General features: G+C 34.1%; 1 protein-coding gene across 2 annotated transcripts in view; it reads left to right on the forward strand.

Annotated features, from left to right (window-relative positions):
* The window catches only part of LOC131034011 (probable methyltransferase PMT7), a 153,487-nt gene extending 139,592 nt beyond the window's left edge, over window positions 1-13,895 (forward strand). For both annotated transcript variants that reach the window (XM_057965342.2, XM_057965341.2), the window contains exon 8: window positions 13,199-13,895. In XM_057965342.2, the coding sequence (XP_057821325.2) occupies window positions 13,199-13,357 (159 nt within the window). In that variant the 3' untranslated portion in view covers window positions 13,358-13,895. The remainder of the gene's footprint in view (window positions 1-13,198) is intronic.
* The last annotated feature ends 6,787 nt before the right edge of the window (window positions 13,896-20,682 follow it).

Raw genomic sequence — 20,682 nt, forward strand, 5'->3', positions numbered from 1 at the left:
ATAGCAAACAAAGATATATAAATAGTGTCAAACGTAAACATATTACAAAACTCATGGAATATGAAATCCATGACATCAAATGTTCCACACAAATATCAAAATAACTACAAGTCTATGGCTCAGAGGAGCTTGCATCCTTCCTACGAAAGCGTCTAAGGTAGGTTTTGAATGATTCAACAACCATACTCTCTGCCGTGACTCCATTCCACCCTCACCAACATCAGTTGTGTCTGTGTTTGGCTTTGCTCATGCTCTAACCTTCTCCTCTGCCACGGCCACAACCTTAGCCTCAGCCTGTCTATCTACCTGATTGATCCAATCAAGGTCCTCGTCACTAAAGATAGGATCCGTAGCTTGACCGATCCACCCAGATTCTGGATCGACCTCCTCTAGCATGATCAGTGTGGTGTCATGGTCCATAACCTGTCTCTATCTAAGACGAAGGTTGTAATGAACAAAGACTAGATTATTCAACCGATCCACAGGCAATCTATTGCGCCTCTTGGAGTGTATGTGCTCAAACATACTGCAATTGCACTCACAACCGGAAGCAACTGCATGGTTGGCTCAAAATACGAATGGCTATCTATTGAAGATTTGGTGTTTTAAGACCAAACATATGCCACCATCTATCTGAGATTAGAAAAAGAAAAAAAAAACAGTCTCATTTAATAATAAATTGAATAATATATAATTAAAATTATGCTCTTAAAATATATTTGTACTTGGCTGCATTTTTGTTCGATTGTCTTTGCAAAGATGATGAGAGAAGACCTCCCCTTCTGCATTAGAAAAGGTCTCTAGCTCGTGGATTATAGTGCTACTATGACCAGGCGACATTCGCCTTGAAATCAATGCGGAAATGGAATGCTAGATTGAGGTAATAAACGGTTGCATGGAGGGGCTTGTGAAGCTGGACTTGCCATCTCCTATCAATGATAACCCAAATGGGACGATACTTTCATCTCCTCCATAGATAGATCTGATGGCCTCCTTGGCCCTATCCATGCCCTCGTATATGTAGCCCAATGCAGGGTTGTCCCCATCAACAACTCATAGGTTAACTACCAAGGGCTCAATGAATTGCAAATATTGTGAAACATTTTCTAATATCAGTTAACTTAAGTGTGAATAAAAATAAGCAAATAAAAGAAAATTATGAATAAAAATTAAACATAATGTAGAATTTATAAAAAATTTACCTTCGCAATCTCAGCGCAAGGGGCCCAAAAGCCTAGCTCATAAAAAATGCAATCTGCCACATCAATCCCTGCAATGATCGTAGCATAGGATGAAGAAGTCCATTCCTCACCAACAAACATACGCCTCAAAGCTGCTTTACACCGAATCAAGGATCACAATGTGATGAAATTGGTAGCAAATCTAGTGATTCCAGGACGATCCAACTCCTTCCGCCCCATGTATAGCCTCATTAGGCAAAGAACCCATGAATGATTGTATACAAATTTGCAAATATTTTTTGCCTTCTCTACACATGTCCTGATCCATGGAATCTTGCCAATATCCTCCAACATGAGGTCAATGCAATGGGCAACACATGGAGACCAAAATATAGATGGGTGCCTCCATTAAAAGTTTACTTGCAGCAACATAATTTGTTGCATTATCAGTCACCACTTGTACTACATTCTCTTCACTCACCTCATGTATGACCTCTATAGCCTCACATAGGAAAGTGACATTTGTTGAATGTGCAGAAGCATCAGTGGACTTCAAGAACATGCTGCCACTTGAAATTTGAAAACAAAGCAAAATCAATGATCATCAGTGTTACTCGGGGACGCATTTCCAGCATAATTTGACTTGTTCCGGAAACAGGGACGTCTCGAAAACTTAGAAACTTTTGGAAACCTGTACTTCGGCTCTCCCATAAAATTAATGATTGAATTTTGATTATTTGTTTTACTTCCACTCTCATGCAAACTCTCAATTTAAGTTATTTAACACAAACGTTATATGTTAAGGTTTTATAATGTATATAAGCATGCTTTATCCATGTTTTTATACGAATATTTAAAATGTCCCTATATATTTAAAAATTTCCCTATTTTTTTATATAGCTGTCCCCACTGCCGTCCCTTGCTGTCCCCTACTTTGGGAAAAAAATCCGTCCCGGAAACCCATTTCCCCTTCCCCTCGTCCCGGAAACTCAGGGTAACATAGATGATCATTCATCTTGCTCCATATCTCGTGATGGTCATCTAATGTGTCTTTTACATCAACCAACAAATCTGTCAAAATTGGGCCACTTAAGTCAAAATTAGAAGGGGCTTTGAATCCTGCCCCACAAATAGTGATGGCATCAACCATGCTCTGCCAATAAGGAGACCTATCACAAATAAATTAAGATAAGTATGTCCAATAAAAATTAATTGGACAAAACAAACTGTAAATATTAAAAAGTTAAAACAATCAAATAAAAAGGAATTATCTGGCTACAAAGAATAGAATGGTGCAATGGTTCCAAAATCTCCCAATTGCACGTCTAGCCGCATCGTGTACCTCCTTCTTCCAACGCATGCTCTCAAGCAACGATTGGGCACCAGGAGTAATGCATGGCTCAAAATATGAATCAATCTTAGATTTACGAACTCTAGGACCAATGCTAACACTCCCACTAACACTAGCACTAGCACTAGGACAATTTGGAGGAATGGAAGAAGCCTCTCCAACACAACCAATGCTAGCCAACTCCTCCCTTTGCCTCTTCTTCATTTCTTTTTGAGCCTCAAATGTCTCTAGTTGCACTTGGCACTCACGAATAGCCTTAGGAAATGCTTTATCACAAGGATCGACATCATGGCCACGTATGCCAGCGATGTGGTATTTCAATCTATTTATGTCTCCTTCAAAGATTGTTTTGCAATATTTATATTTTGCCTCCCTTTTTTTTCCAAGAAAATATTCAGTATGTTTCGAAGCTAGATTTCTTCTACTCGCGATTGTTCTAGGAGTAGGAGTAGAACTAGACATTGTGAAAAATATGGTTTTCAAAAGTTGAAGGTTGCTGGAATAAGACACAATTACAAAAAGATGAACATTTGTGCATTGTTAAATTATAAACTAATACAAAAAAAAACAATGTAATAGAATTTCTATTCGTTTTCTTTCAAAGAAATCAGCAAACCCTACAATGTACATTGTTTTTGTTTTTTTTCAAAACATAAAAGTGTTTTGAAAAAAAAATGTACATTGTAGGGTTTGTTGAGTTCTTTGAAAGAAAATGAATAGAAATGTTTTTTAAAAAAAATGTAAAATTTGCTTATAAAACACCAAAAAACCCAAAAAATGCAATCTTACCTCTTAGAACAAGGTTGAAATGAAATGCAACCTCTTTCCAATCCTTTCGAACAAGCTCTTGATGCGCCAAATGTAAGTATTACGCTGCCCCAATCCGATTTGTTGAAGACATTTTTCTCTTCCTCCTTGCTGTTTGCCCTACTATGCACTCTTGTTTTTCCTCACAACTCACTCTTCTCCTCCTATTTTTCCAATTCAATGAAATGAGTTCACTTTTAGAGGTAAGGAGGCAATATAAGTCAAAAGAAAAACAAGTGAATTGAACTTTTTATAAGTTTTTTTTATGTTTTTTTGTTGTGGGACACCGGCTGAGTCCGGGCATCGGCACTCGCCGGGTTCGAGCTGGGTCGGCGAGTCCTTGGACTCGCCCACAAATCGGGTGAGCCCGAGTCTGGGCCCCTGGGACTCACCCAGGGTCACCCGGTTCAGGACTTGCCGAGTCTTGGCAAGTCCAGGCGAGTCTCGAATCTCTGAATACTACATCAACATTAACCCAAACTCCTCTTGTCTAGACAAATGTGTTGATTACCCAACTTTGCATCAACATCAACCCAATCTCCTCAGGTTTGGACAAATGTTCTAATTATCCAACTGAACACTTAACTATCCATAGTCAGTCGGTGAATTCAACTATCCACATACCAACAACTCACCAATTTTGTGGATTCAACTATCCACAAACCAACAAACCACTGCATGTCCCCTCTTGCTTCTGAGAGGACTAGCACTAAAAAACTATTTCACATGCAATGAATCATCCTTGAGTGAGAAGATAGCTCGAGATGATAGATGTCCTCCTAGCATTTAAACCTCTTCTCACATTACCCAACAGAAGTCACCTTTGCATTCAACACAGGGGTTGTCTTTGCACTTGAGAAAGCTCCTTGTATTATCTTTATAAAGAAAACAATGTATAAGCTAAACCAGATTGCATTTGTGATAACGAAATAATCAAAACATTTAAGATTACAAGAGCTTCAACAACGGAATATATGATGAACAAAAGAAGCCTCTTGATAAGTACTGGCCTTACGGATACCAATTTGTAGTAAGCAATCAGACATGTAGCAATCCAAGTCTCCTTTGTCCTTTGGAAAGCGGGTTAAAACGCACAAAGTTGACAAAGCAAATCCGATCAACCAAATACTACAGACGCACATTTGGTAATGACTAATGAATCAAGTTTAAGGGTACAATTGATCATTGGGTATCATGCAGCAATAGCAACGGAGCCAGTGTTTCACCAACGATTGATACCCATTATTATGATAGCGGATGACAATTTCGAACATCCATAAGTCTATGTGTTGCAAAGTTATTATGAGGACTACATGAGCATGTCAACAAAGGGACTCGAGCTTAGCGGTGGTAGAATACCTCCACGAGACCGGTGACCCGTATGACAAACAACAAGAGATGAGCTGTATATAGTAAGGAAGTCTACAAAAGAATTGTGGGTTGATAAGCAACAACAATTATGCCAGGATGAATAAGACGATAGGCTATGGCATTCTAACAAGCTCGATTTAAGGATGAGAAACTAATCGAGCGATTAGTCAAGCTTCTGAGACAATCGACTGTCAGCAATAAGAAGCCTAGGTGTTGTCAACCCCATCCAGCAACAAGATTCTTCATTGTGAGCGGAGTGACCGCAAGAATTTTAGACAGTAGTGACATCGAATCAATTGGAATGGAGATATCTCTAAAGAGACTCCAACCCCATCACATACATGACACATAAATCAGAGAAGAATGCCAAGTAATCTCCAGTGAATACGGATCGATTTAGAATTATACTAGATGGATAGATATCGATTGTCAACACCAACTAGGAACAATTTCTAGAAGCAACGGATAATTCTCATCGTAATCATATCGGCAATGATAATGAAACTAATTGCAAATAATAGTCGCCGTTTATATTTGGATAAGGATCGATTATAATACACCAGCATGTTACCGTCTTGGAGCAACACGATGATTGGCAAGTTAACAATGGTTACCATAACTAATAATTTAATAAGAAAATCGATAAGTGTTACCATTACAAGTCTTAACGATGTCCCAAGGGATGCGATTAATAGTTGTATAAAGAAAAGTATTAAGGAACATGTTTCGGGGCTCATACCAAGGGGTTCATCATTCCAAACACATCATATAAGAAGGTAGACCCCTTCACTCATTCAAGGGGGGAATATTATCCGAAAGAGGAAATCGTGGCAGATCAATGTATACATATATATATATATATATATATATATATATATATATGCTCAGTAAGGAGGTGAATATTATCAAAAAGGTTCAAATTGTATCATTGGCAGTCAACTACTATTACTGCAGATCGGTATTCTAAATTCATGTTTTAATGTTTGTTATTTAGGTCTGCTTCTGTTTGGAATAATAATCAATGAATATACCCTACAAATATATATATATATATATATATTAATCTTAATCTTAATCTGATAATTAAGCGTTCCTAAAGGAGTATTGTAATAAGACTTACATTTGGTCATAATAGGAATATCATATGTATATTTGATTACATTCATGTACATATGCATTCATAATACATGACAGTTTATTATATTAGTGGCCTAGTCTTAATTCATTTACCAAGTCCTACGAGTGTAAATCCCCCCTTCCCTCATTAGGATTGGGAAATAAATTAAGATAGAACTCAATGTAATGAATGTAAATGTGTTATGAATACTAATTCATGTAACAATTTAAGAAATATGAATTGAAGCATAGTAATGTATAATAATATATGTTAATTATAGGTAAACTGGCAGCCCTCCTAGTAGTGGACATTACACACATACAACAAACTCTTGTCAATATGCTACTTTGCAATTCATACAACAACCACAATCATCTTAAAACTGCAGACTTTTAAAAACCACCAAATATAACTCAAGACATGGAAAACCAGAGCATACCCTGTTCCTTCACAATTGTCCACTCAGCATAAACATATCAGTGGTTTTCTTCTTTTTGCGCAGTCTTGCAATGTATCTTTAACCATACAAAATATTCCTGGCAATGTTCATCATCTGGTTTATTGCTGCCACTTCCCACGTGCAACATCAACAACCAATTTCAATGCAACATCAGGAAAATGAGGTGCTGCATATAAAACAAGTATTTAAAATCTAATTATCATGTCCCCTCTCTGAACATTATATATATAAAGCCTAATTGAAATAATTATTTTTAATTAGTATAATAATTATTTGAAATTTATTAAATATTATTATTTAATTAATATTTATATATAAAGATATAATATATAATTTATATTTATTAAATATTAATTTCATATTTATCAAATAATATTATAAATTTTGCAATGTTATATTATTGACAAAATAACAAAGTAATTAGAAAACAAATATAATAATAAATTAAATTCAGAAAAAACTATTCAATAAAAATAATATAAAATAGAATAGCAATCATCCTAATCAATAAATAAAGTTAATTATTAAACTAAATATAAGTAAACTGCTGGTGTCAGAGTTGTCCCCTCACAAAAGACAGTGATATTCAGTAATATAATCAAAACTAGTCATCACTTAGCACCAATTGAAGGGAGACATCAAAAGAATACTGATTAAGGACTTTATCAAACCCATTGTCTAGTTAATCAAATACTTGATTATATTAATCAAGTAATTACTGTTTACAAATGATCATGAAAGAGTTCGATGTCATATATAATAATCATACTGATAGCAATCGATGGTTATCTGGTAGCAGTCCTTGGAGATAATTAAAGAAGTTATTAGATAACGTTTTATCAACAGCAATCACTATAATTAATACAGAAACTCATGAAGATCTCTTAGGTATCGATCATACACAATGATGGACAAAGATTAGTAGGTTACGATTCAAAAATATGATATGGCAGATGGTTAGAGATGGCTAATCGATAATGTCAATGATTCTACCAATCTTACGTGGCTAAGGAGGTGCGGTTTGAGAACATAAATAGATTCAGATTAACATCGAACATCACTAGTTATGAGACTACGATTATAAGAAACACCGTTAAGGATAAGTTGATAACAGAGATCAATTAGACAACAGCCATAATGGAAGACTAAATGAGTAGTCATGAAGAGGTACGATATTAAGAAATATTAATTAATCCTTGACAAAGGATACTTCTACTCCTGATAAGATACAACCTTTCGATACCCAAGGATATTTAATGGGGGAATTGGTATCTCTTTCAGGGATATAATATATTGGATAGTTTTATATACTGTTTCCTATCACAGTTTGAAGAACCGAGAGGAGGAATATAATCATCACAAGAAGATCATACGAAGAAGAAGATTATCTTATGCAGTTGGTATGAAAAACAGTAAGATGCAAATTTGAATGAGTGCATCGGGTATGATTTCAAAGGCAACCATTATGAGATCGTTCTTTGCACTGTAGCCTTATCAGTATAACATTAGAATGCTGCAAGATTATAATTCTCCGTCTGAAATAGCAACCATATCTCTTTAAGCGATATTACCATTTTAGACATTGCATGTACTAAAGTATAATGTCTGTGTAATGTCCCTACTTTGAAATAGAATTTAATAATAAAATTAAAACATTAAATTAAAATATAAAATAATATAATTAAATATGATTAATTAAAAATTAATTAAGTTAATGAAAAGTCAATAGACATGAAAGGAAAAGTCGCGACTCCCTCAACAATGAGATATAAAAGGGAGAAGGAAACCTCATTTGAGAGGGGGGGATAATTTGGGAATGAGAAGTGCAGATCTGATTTAAATAATAAGTGCAGATTTGATTATGAAAGGCTGTGTCCCTTTCAAAGGGTAGAAATAATGAAGAGATGCACTCTTTCAAAGGGTGCTAATGGTGAAAGGGTATGTCTCTTGCCAAAGGGCATACATGATGAAGGAGGTGTGACCTTTCCCTCAAATTGAGAGATATAAAGGGAAGGAATCAAAAGCATCTAGTGACATCACCATTGATCAGATCAGATCAGAATTGTTATCAAGTTATAGGCCGTAACATTTGTGTTCTTGGTGGTATGCATGGAGATGTGCTTAATATGTATGCTTAGTATATGAAGCTTGATAAAGTTGATATCCAGAATCTAGTAACAATATTGTTATAAACTGCAATATGTATGACAGTCATACTTAATTTCATATATATTTATAATACATGAGAAGTTAGTGTACTTATAGTCTAAATCATGTTATTACTGTTAGTATTTAAGAAGATGGGGATGAGATGTTCCAAAGAGGGGCAGTGTAAATCCAAGCAATAGGTTAAGTCCCAAGATAGGGTGGGGATCAGCGACCCAAGATAGGTAAGGGCTTGGATCTGTAAACTTTGAAGGAACCTATTATAGTTGGTCTCTAAGCACTTTGGTAACATACGTAAACCCTTCTCCCTTAAAACTGAAGTAGTAACAGGATCTGATATCTATATTAATAATGATATTAATCATCTAATGAGGAAAATAGATAAGCACTTGTTAATAACTAATTGAAGAATATCAATCAATTCTAATATGTTGAAATAGATCAGGTAGGGGACATTACACTAATGCTCAGCAATGAATTTTAACTCCCAACAAACAACAGATTGGATGCCTTTGTCAATAAATCCAACACTTACTAGCAAAGAACAATCCTTCTTTCGTTCCTCTCAGCATTACTCTCACAGCCCATTGTCATTTTTGCTCTGATAACAATGTTGAACAGCAAAAATAAAATAGAAATTTTATGATAATCTTTCTGCTGCTCAATTACATCCAATGTATTGACTTTATAAAGCCTTTATTTTCCCATTACGGGAATAACTTCCTACCCAACTAACTAATTTATTAAATGTACACCTTATTTCCCAACATTAATAAGGGGATTGCAATTTATTCTAGCTGCCGTACACTTTCAAAGACAGTCATACTTGTTTGGGGTATCTTGTACAGCTAAAGGAGGGTTGAAATGAATGCTGATTGGGTTAAAAGAAATATTGATTGGACTGTAACAGCAACGGTCAGCATTTGAACTTATTGATATTTTATTTTTAGTATTTTAAGTTCTGTAAGGACTTTTTAGAGGCAACAGCTTACAACAGCAATGCTAGTACTTATCAATTGATAATTAGTATGTGTATCAATCAATAATTTTATTTAGAAAGGTTGTTCCCAGCATGTGAAGTTAAGAAATTTAATCATGTGGTGATGATTTGTGAAAATATGATGAAACATTGTTGACTGCAAACTATTTGATGAAATGCCCATATGAGTGAAACATTGTTGCTGCAAACTATTTGATGAAATGTCCATATGAGTTCTATGAACAATGGTATGATTTTATGATGGATTTATGATCTTAAATGTTAATAGCAGCAACTGTCAGTGTTTGCACTGAAGTGTTCAAAATATTGTCATTGATGTCAAGAAGGTATTCATTATTGTTATCATTAATAAATAGAGAAGAGTATTAGAAGTTGTCATTGATGTCAAAGGTATTGGAAGTTGTCGTTGATGTCAAAAGGTAAATCACTGTCAAAGGATAAAATGACAACGATCAAACGAGTTTCTTAAACTAAATTTAAAAGTTAATATTGAAGAAGCAATGTTTAATTTATAAAAGGCAGCAAATAAGGTTTTAATTAAAGGTGGTTAGTTAACAAATGGTCATACCTTTATAAAAATTTGTCTTCATTCAAAGGCATAAGGAGGATATAAAGGTAAAGAGAAGTTGGAGAGAGGAATATGGAAATGTAATAAGAGATTTGTGACATTCAAAGAGATTTATTAATGAAGAGGCGTGATTAGCATATGAAATGAAGAGTTATAATTTTAAAGGTGAAAAGAGATGTCTCTAAATTCATTTGCCTCTCTTGGTAAGATATAAAGAGAGCATTGAGTGAGGGATGATAGTGTGAGTTGTGTGTGCAAAAAATAAATATATGAGATATAAAAATCAAATTGATTTGGAGATAAATAAAAGCATTGTAAAAAGACAATTAAAAGGTAAGATTATTAACAAAGGGTGATATCTTTTCAAAGAGTTATCTTTTCTAAGAGATGCCTCTCTTCATGGAGGGGTGCAGATATAAATTAAATTTGTGGCATGTGGAGAATATGATGTGGAAGAAGTGAGAGATGTGTGTGGAAAACAAATAGAAATTTATCATTAATACACCAGCGGATTCAAGCATATGAAGGGCAGATCTTAAGGAGTATATTTGTAGATTTTATGAAGGGATTGTGAGGACTGATAGAGTAAATTTAAAGGCAGATATTATGGAAGATTTATGGGCAATAGATTTGTGAACAGACTTATAGGAGAAATTGAGGAGAAGAGATTATCATTAAGAAGGAAATATATAGACAAGGCAGATTTGTAAGGAAGATATATACATGATCAAGACATATTTGTTAACTAAAAGACACATCCATTCAAATGGTTTTCTCCTTTAAAGAAGATGCATCAATTCATGAAGACATAAAGATAGAAGATGTGAGTGAGATTTGTGGAGATAAGTGTAAGTTTGTTTTTGTGCAAGATAAGAAGATATCTAATATACACCAGCAAAAGGTGTTGTGGAGTTAAAAAGAGAGATGGAGTGTATAACAAATTAAAGGCAGATCATTCAAGGAGAGAAGTAATGCAATGAAGAAGATTAGTACTTGAGCAGATCTAGTACAGAAATAAAGCACATTGGAGAGGACTATAGCAGATTTTTGAAGGATTTATGTGCAGACATTTATGGAGAATATGTGCAGATATTTATGAGGAATTAATGAGAAGATTATTTGCAGACTTATGAGCAGATTTGTAAGAAGATTGTAATCAATTTTATGATCAGTTTATAGCAGATTTGAATAGAGGAAGTTGAAGAAGAGAGTTATAGCTCTTGTGAAGACAATTTAAATCAGGGGTTGGTGCCTCTAGTAGGTTGAGCCTACGAAATTTGTAAGAGATTATTATATAAGAAAGTAATTTGCTGTAGTTTTCTCCCATAAGGGTTTTCCCATAAATATTGTGTTATTGTTGTTGAAGAAGTGTAGCTATGGTCGGATCTCTCTACTTAGTCTAGCCAATCCAAATGTCCAATTGGCCTATTGGCCTTAGACATTTGTATATTCAATTACTTAATTGAATATTAGTTAGAATTCTGATGATCGCTGATTATCATACTTATAATTATTAGCAATGGATTCATAATTGTTTTAGTTACTATCGGCTTTACCTAAACCGATTGTATTGGTTATCACTTTAGTTAACACTGATTGTAATTGAAACGGTTGGGAGTTACTCCGTATTAATCCTTGTTGCCAATAGTCATCGAGTCTCTTAATGAAGAGACCAGAGACATGATTCACTAAGAGACTATCGGGCGTCATATTAGTATATGAATCCCCTTTGAACGATAACAGATGAGAAAAGAATTTAAGTTAACAATATTCTCCGGTTGTGAACATTAAAAGAAACATAGCGATACGACAAACAAGATAGATAGCTGAGTATCGATTTGTCTATTATTATTATTATCCCTTGCATCGGTTGTGATCGGGTTGATTAGTAATATCCCTTGCATAACCGATTATGCCTATTAGTGAATCGGTTTGACTTTATAACCTATCGGACTCTTAGTAAAGAGTCACGACCCCTTAGGAAGACTTCGGTCTTCATATTTTAGAAAGATGTGTTTCCTTTGGAACGGAACAAGGAGAGGTAATAAACAGATCGATTAATTACTGTACGCACATAAATCGCGTGGAAGTAAAAGCACAGCAGTCTGTGTAGATTGCAGTCGAATATAATTTTGAACTTGTTGGAATTCAATAACATATAACAGTTTGTCATCATCAAAAGATTATATATATATAAATAATCTGCAGATCGGATTATTCATATATATCATGGCATATTGAATTATACATACAGAAGTCTATGTTCACATAGAAGTTCATTCTATTCATTCACAGTGAATTCAACAGACATATTGCAGTTTGAATTCATACCTTTCATAAGTTGAATGAATATCAAAACTAAGATCTAAGTTCAAATAAAATGTAAAGTACCTACGTACTATAATCTGATCAAAATTAACAATTGTGTTCTTTTCATGTGCATGATTATTGAAATTGAGTAAATGATGCTGTTGTGATTGATAAAGCTTAAATTGATAAAAGTAGTTGTTATACTGATTCACCCCCCATCTCAATATAACCGTATGCTCATCATAAAGAATGTCTCACATCTGATCACATGCAAGTGTTTGACAAAATGCCTACGCATCATAAATTGTGAATTCCAAAATTTGGTAAAATATTTTGGTAGAGTTTATTACAATATCATTGTTGTACATCTATGTGTATCTGTATCTTTCATGTTGATGTTATCTGTGAACCAAAGCATTTGCGTTTAGTCCTTATGAGAACAAATAAGAGTGTATAAAATGAAAAATTAGGGTAAATGAACAATCAAAACGTTTCTCACTAATAGATTCTATGTTCTATCTTACAAATTCTACAAAAACTTATGTTTTGAATCTTGATCAGAAAGTTTTCGAAGAATAACAAACTATTACCAGAAAAATAACGAAGACCTAAGAAACAAGTGCTATTGTTGATAAATCCAACGTAAGTTTACTTGGTTTTTTATTAGCATGTCCTGAGTTGTTTGACGCTATTTAGAATGATCTCTGAGGATTGATGCATATATGCTACATAAGCTACATGTTAAGTTTTTCTCTGTATATTTTCATATATGTAAATGTGCATTGTGTAACAACATGAAACAAAGTTGATGTTTCTTGAAGGTTGACACTCAGAGCAATCAATTAAATAAAAAATTGGTGGTTGCAGGGATTTCTCATCATCAGAGATGACTCCTCCATAGTCTCAACCATTGTAGATATTGCACCTAAATTTCTTTGGGATGCAAAAGTGCATTATTTGAAAGGCAATGGAAACCAAGGAGAACTGCTGCTGATTTGCCAAAAGAAATTTTGGATAACAGTGTGATCTGTAAAGTGCAGTGACATTTTTTATAACATGAGAATTCACTAACAGCTGCACAGATTTCATGCCCTAAATCTTTGGTAGGACAGATGAAGATCAATGGTCAGTTCTGCAGGAACACACGACTGCTTTGTCCTTATTCTTGACATGTCTGCTTGAACAACTCCGTAACTGCTTTGTCTATCTTCATTTTTGTTTCTACCATAGTAGAAACAATCAAGCAAGCAAAATTTTTATTTCCAGGCTCTTCCAGTCCTAGTTTCCAGATATAACTTTGATGTCTGTAAGAGAGAAAACATGATGTGCTATTTGAATCAGGCAACCATATGTTGCAAGCTTATCACCAGGTTTGTAAGATGGCATTTTGGCTTATTAGGTGCAAGCCAGATATTGTTTGAACTTTGGGCACATTTCATAATTGGTAGAACTTGTCTTGAACTGGATGTATTGTAAGAGAAGTACTCTGATAAGAGCATATAGCTCACATTCTGGTATTGGGGTTTTATATTAAATAAGGTGGGAATTATACTCAGTAGTCCAATCTTGGTTTTCTGACTAGGCAATTTTATCATTGATAATCTTACATGTATCACTAACATAATTGATAGAACACCATAGATTTGTTAAACGAAATACGTTTGCATTTTGAAGTTTTGGGTAAAGTTAATGTGGAAGCTGTCCAAATTTGCTGGTTTAAGGAACCTTATATTCAGACGAAGATAGGGGAACCTTAGTCAGATTTAACTCTAAAAAATTATTTTTATGAAATGCAATCTTGGTTTCTTCTTACTCTTGGTGATATTAGACACTACAGATAACTAAAAATTATTTTGATGAAATGCAATCTTTGTTTCTTTTTACACTTTATGGTATTAGACACTGCAGATAACTAAAAATTATTTTGATGAAATACAATCTTGGTTTCTTCTTACACTTGATGATATTAGACACTGCAGATAACTAAACATTATTTTGATGAAATACAATCTTGGTTTCTTCTTACACTTGATGATATTAGACACTGCAGATAACTAAATGTTTTATGAATAACTGCAGAAATGAATACCAACTATTATATCATCTTTCACTAATTTCTGTTTGGTTGAAAAAAGCGACACGAGGATGTAATGATTTATTCGTTGTGTGAATTTAAAGCTTTTACCAAGCAGAGTACATAATGATTGAAGCTGGAGTAAGCGCACCATGGGCTCACCATTAAACCAATAAGTGCATAGTCTAGGCATTATAACCTATGCCCCACACTATTTCCAGAACTGAAACAGTAGAAAACACAAGACGTGTTTCTGGGATAGCAGGGGACAGGAGGCCTTTTCTGCGTGGACAGCAAGGGGTGGAACTAAAAAATGGGAAATTTTTAAAAATATAGTCAATTTAAATCATTCATATCATAAAGCATTCATCGATTTATTATAGAACCCTATTACATAACGTTGAAGTTGAAATGACCCTAAAGCAAGTGTCCACAAAACAAAGTATGCTATATTCTATCTTTATGACCCTAAAGCAAGTGTCCACAAAACAAAGTATATGCCCTCAAGCTACAATACAATGTTCAAAGTTCAAACATCTACACATTGGCATCATAAAGTATAGGAAAAACTAACTCAATTCTGTACACATTTTTCAGTTTTTAAAAGTTCATTCAGGTGCAAATACAGTGTTTTTAAGTCCATACTTTTTGTTCAACACAGAAGCATATACCTAGATGTGTGCTACAAGCAGAAGATTATAAGGTTTAATGCTAAGTTGCTGGTTCTGGTTCAAGCCCAGGTTCGAGTTAGATAAAAAAAAAATTGGGATTGGGTTTGTTTTGGATTCGTCCTTTTAAAACATATAAAAATAAAAAATATATACATATATGCAGGAGTAGTTAAGTTCAAAATACGCCACTATGCTAATAGTCAAATAACATAGCGAAATACACCTCCATATTAAATAGTCAAATAACATAGCGAAATACACCTCCATGTTAAATAGTCAAAGATCCACTGTCATGATATATATTAAAGTTTTAGTTCAAATATAATAGTAAAATACACCACCATATTAATGTTTTAGTTCAAAAATAATAATGTCAAGTGTCAACAATCAACCGTCACTTACCAAATATCATATGGGTCATCATTAACTCCAAGTGCAACAAGGCAGGAAACTGATTCATCCAACTCATGATAACTAGGTGGCTCATGGTCATCATCAACTCCAAGTGCAACAAGGTAGGAAATTGAATCATCCAACCCACCATGCGCTAGATCAATATCCCACTATTTTGTCTCCCCTTGTTTGTAGGAATTTCCTTTGTGTGAGGAGCTACAAGTTTGAATACACAAAGGCCAAGTCTTTTGCCTTTTTAGTGTAGTGCTTTATTGAGTGGATGAAGGAGTATGTTCTAAAATTCCTCTCAAATGAAGATCAACTAGGAACCTATCAAGATTTTGAAATTAGAGAGTACAGATTTATAAATAAAATTTAAAATATAAATAAAACAGTAAACTTAAAAGTAGTATAAAAATTTGTTTTTTATATAACTAAAAAATTACTTGCGATAAACTTTTGACAACAAGAGGTTGTAGCTGCTAATATGATTCTCCATGGAAGTACCACCAACTATGAGCATCAACCTTATGTTTGTCCCAAAGAGCTTCAATAACACAATCATTTGTGCTTACAAAACTCATGAATTCAGCCCTCACTGCAGCCCGTATGTGTAATGTCTCATTTTTTACTCTAATTTGTTTTAGGGATCGCTAGCCTATTCAAGAGACCTGTAGGCTAGTCGGAAGCAGAAATTAGGGTTTCCTACCTCTGGGAGGATGTTTTTGCAATTTCGAAGGTTTGCATGTTGGAATTTATCTTTTTGGATTTTGGATTCCTTCTGGGTTTTCAGAAAGCTTCCCAGTGAGGGTACATGCATAGCAAGTTATGGAGTTTGACCGACTTACAATTTTTTGTAAGTGGAGGCAAAAACAGTTGAGTTCTCTGGGTTTTTTTGGGTTTTTTGAGAGCTCTGTGATGGTATAACATGCAAACCAATCTGAGGACCTTTTCAGGATTTACTATTTTTAGTAAGTTTGGCAGCTGCTCAGAATGTGGTAAAAATCACTTTGGAAACACTTACTACTATTTTTAGCAGTATGCTATTTATAGTAAGTACTATTTTTGACAATGTTATTTTTGGCAGGGATTTTGTAGCTCAGCTCAATGGCTATTTCTGGCAATATTATTTTGGCAAGATCCTGTATTCACTCAGATGACTATTTTTAGTAGTCCAGTTTAGATCTCCAACTCAGTTCAGTTTTGGTGATTTCTAGTACTTCAGTCTCCAACTCAATTTGGCAATAATCAGTATTTGAGGAGAATTTATTTTTAATATATTAATACCTTAGGCATGAGGTATTAATATTTGATTATTTTATGGATGGACGACTTAGGAAGAGAGAAAATATTAATTTTATCCTAAGTCTATTTGGGTGATATTTGCATATGACTTCAAGGGGGTCATCATGGTGTTAATAATTAAATTATAACTCAAGGCAAATGGGGCAATTTTCTAAGTATTCTGCCTTAGTAATATTTTTAATTTGGAAGTCATAGTTGGACACCCACTTTACACTTTATTTTATGACAATTATATTTATTAAAAAGAGCGATTTTGGGTGAATGCGAATTGGGCGAACTTGTGCAAGGAAATGAAATGAAATGCAACGCCAAATATGGATGAAATGGGACGGCATTTGGTTTGGGCATATTTGGAGTGCATTTGAATTTGAATTTGGTTGGCAAAAAAGTTATAAATAAGTGACTTGGGCTCTCATTTTGGTATCCAAGAATTTTTATAATGAAATGTTGTCGACATGCACAGTGAAAGCTTCGGGGAACGCTTACCTCCTAGCCATAGCTTAATTTCTGGCTTGCAATACAACTAGTCGAGCCAAATATTGCTCTTCATTCAGAGGAGTAGATTTGTTGGTTGAAAAGTTTGTACACTTGGGAAAATATACAAAATTGTGGTTTCAACCACAATGTGAGTAAAACTCTCCTAATTAAGGAAAGGCTCCCCCTATCTAACTACAACTTTGAAAATAAAATAGGATGGGACAACAATCTTTCTTCTTCTTTCAAGAAAGACAATATCATTTTCTCTTCACAGAAAAGTGATAGCGATTTGATATTTAACAGCAGTAACAACTTTCAAAATGAAATGAGAGAAAGGAAATGAAGTTTCTTGAAAGCTCAAAGACTTTCGTCACTTTCTTCGGGACAGGACAGCACTATTAAGCTCAAAGACTTGATTATATGAAGTCTTATCTACCTTTTTCTATACTAATTCTATCAAAAACAAATTATAACAGCTCAAAGACTGGAATATCTTATTCTTTTCTACTTAAAACAATGAGAAGTAGTATAAGCTCAAAGACTCGGCTATTTCTCACAAAATCTACTCCTAAATCCTCTTAAGAACAAGTGAAAGCACAAAGACTTACAACTTTTCTCAACATACTATTTATTTTAATCTATATTAACCTCAAATACTTGCAGCACAAAGATTGCAAATCAAATGTGATTAAGCTCTTTAAGAAACACTTGAAAGAAAGATAATATAGAAAACAAACTCAAATATGTAGCACAAAGACTCAAAGCTTGAGCAATTTCCTTCTATTCCTTTCAATTCTTGAATTTACACATGAAAGCTCAAAGACTTCTTTGCTGTAAATTTGGCAGAGTTTTTGTTTGTTTTCCAAAAGATAAAAATTACAATAGACCCCCTCAAGTATTTATAAAAGAGGAGTCATAAGAAAAAGGTGGGAGGATCTCAACTAACTTGAGAAATTCTCTCAACCACCAAGACTTATTCAATAACTAACTATGACTTATTCCAACTACAGTCTCAATTGAACACAACTTGTAGTTGCTTTACATGTAATTACAAAAGTGCAAGTAATGAGTTAACTTGCAATTACAAAGTTTTTTTTTTTTTAACATGTAACTTGTCAAAACAAAATTACAAATGCATAACTAAAACTATTCCATGTGTCTAAAGACGCGACTCTAACTGCATCATCCTTTGTCTGTGATGATCTTCATGTCGCTTCAGGATGTGAGAACTTGAAGTATTCTGGATTGGTAAAGACATCTTGAACCAGAACAGGAACTTGCATCCTTGTCTTCTTGCTTGAGGTAGTACTATCTTTTCAAGAGGGAAAGGGTTGCCTTCATCTTTTCATGTCATGACCATCTTTGTCTTGAAAGCATTTTATGCTCTCGACCATGAATTGTTGTTGTATCTCTTCTTTGTATCATCCTTCATTCTTGAAATCTTCTTGCAAAATAAGGCCCATGCCTTAATCCATTGATTTGGTAGATCGTGTGTGCAAACCAAACTGACAAGGGAAGGGATAAATTGATGCAAAAATGGGCTCACAAGTGAATTTCGGGTTTTGGAAGTTGCATTACATGTGTGGGAAAAACAAGAGCATTAACTTGCAATTGTGGAGAACAAACATGCAACTTCATATGTGTAATGGGTAACTACAAGTTTGCACTTGTAATTGGACCTTTAGAACTCATTTTCAAGTGTTTTTGGAGTGCATTTTGGACAAATTTCGGGTTCTGGATGGCTGACCGCAGGTAGACTTTAAATGGGGAAAATGAATGAAGGCATGAAATGAGTGGATGAAATGGTATGTACATATGATGAAAATGAATGAGTGAAAATGAAAGATTTTGGGAAGATCGTCTTCAAGAAAATGGGAAGAACATTCAACATGTAATCCAGTTCTAAAAACACGATTTTGAAAGAATGGGTATTTTTCATCTTTGCAACTTGGAATTTCAACTAAAGATGGTTAAATTCTTTTAACCGTAAGGGAAGAACAATTATTTTCATCCAACTTTCAATCGGGATTTAAAATCTTGAATACAAGTAAAGAGGAAAAATGGGGAAGAACAATGCAATCCACAAATTGTCTTGCAAAGGGAAAATCTCTCTCACAAAACCTATTTTTGGGGCAAAATAATCATATACAAATTTACAACCAGAAAGGAAAAACAAGAAAACAAGAAAACAAGAAAAAGAAACAAGAAAAGAAAAGAAATCATACCTTGCTTCAAACTGAAATGCCTCTTCAAAAAGATGATCAATCTTTGAAAGAAGGGAGGAAAACTCTTAAATAGAGATTAACCGTATTCCAAAACCCTAGCCACGTTTTTACCAAAACGCCATGGGCAACAAAATGCCTTCCAAAAGCATGAAGAATTGGTCAAATAATAACTTCACCCTCCATGCCTAGATGAAAGAAGCCAAAACGACTTAGCAGAGGTATGATTCGTGGCATTTGAAGAAGTAAAACGTGACATTTTCAAAAACGTTTTTTGTTGTTAAAACGCCTTCAAACCAGCAAACAAATCCACCAAATGGCATTTGAAGAGTTTCAAAATGCATGAAAATAGCAAGGAATCCAAAACGCCTTCCTCCTAAGATTTCTCCACAAAAATCGGTGGAAATTGTCAACAAAATCCTCCAATATTGCTGGCCGGGTTTTTGGGAAAGAACAAGAAGTTTCATTTTACATGTAATAGTGAAAATCGGGTTTTAATTCCCATATTACAAGTTTAAAATGTTACTTTTCTCTCAACAAGGCAAAATCAGGTTTTAGAAATCCCATTGCAAGTTTAAAATTCCTCAATTTACACTTTATGGAGAAAATCGAGTTTTTTGGGCACAATAGCAAGTTTAAAATTGTTACTTTAATTCATTTCTAAGCAAAATCGGGGTTTTTGGGCACAATAGCAAGTTTAAAATTGTCACTTTATTTCATTTCTAACCAAAATCGGGTTTTGGAAAAAGATATGCAAGTTATAATAACTTGTAAAGGGAAAATAAAATCCCTCCAACAAGTTTGAATAACTTAACACATGTAATAGAGGAATAAAATCCCCATTAGAAACAAAAGACATAAAAATAAGGGTTTTACAAAAGAATTACAAGTGACTTTTAAATATGCAATTTAAAATTAACTTGTAACTTATCCAAAACATCTCTATTAAGACTTAAAAAGCCAAAAAGCATCAAGGGGGAAATAAAAAGTAAGTTACAAGTTCTTTTTTCAATAAAGTGCACTTGTAATTAGTCGAAAAAATTCCCTACAAAGACTAAAACAAAGAAAATCATAAAAACTTGCAATTCAAGGAAAATTTCTCACTTGCAGTCAGGGAGAAAAACCCCAAAATTGAAGGAAAGACATAGCAAACGAACTCAAAATGCGACAAAATTTGAAACGTGGTTTGAGGATGGACTGAGGATTAAG

The sequence above is a fragment of the Cryptomeria japonica genome, chromosome 2, assembly GCF_030272615.1.
Source record: "Cryptomeria japonica chromosome 2, Sugi_1.0, whole genome shotgun sequence".
NCBI classification, from domain to species: Eukaryota; Viridiplantae; Streptophyta; class Pinopsida; order Cupressales; family Cupressaceae; genus Cryptomeria; species Cryptomeria japonica.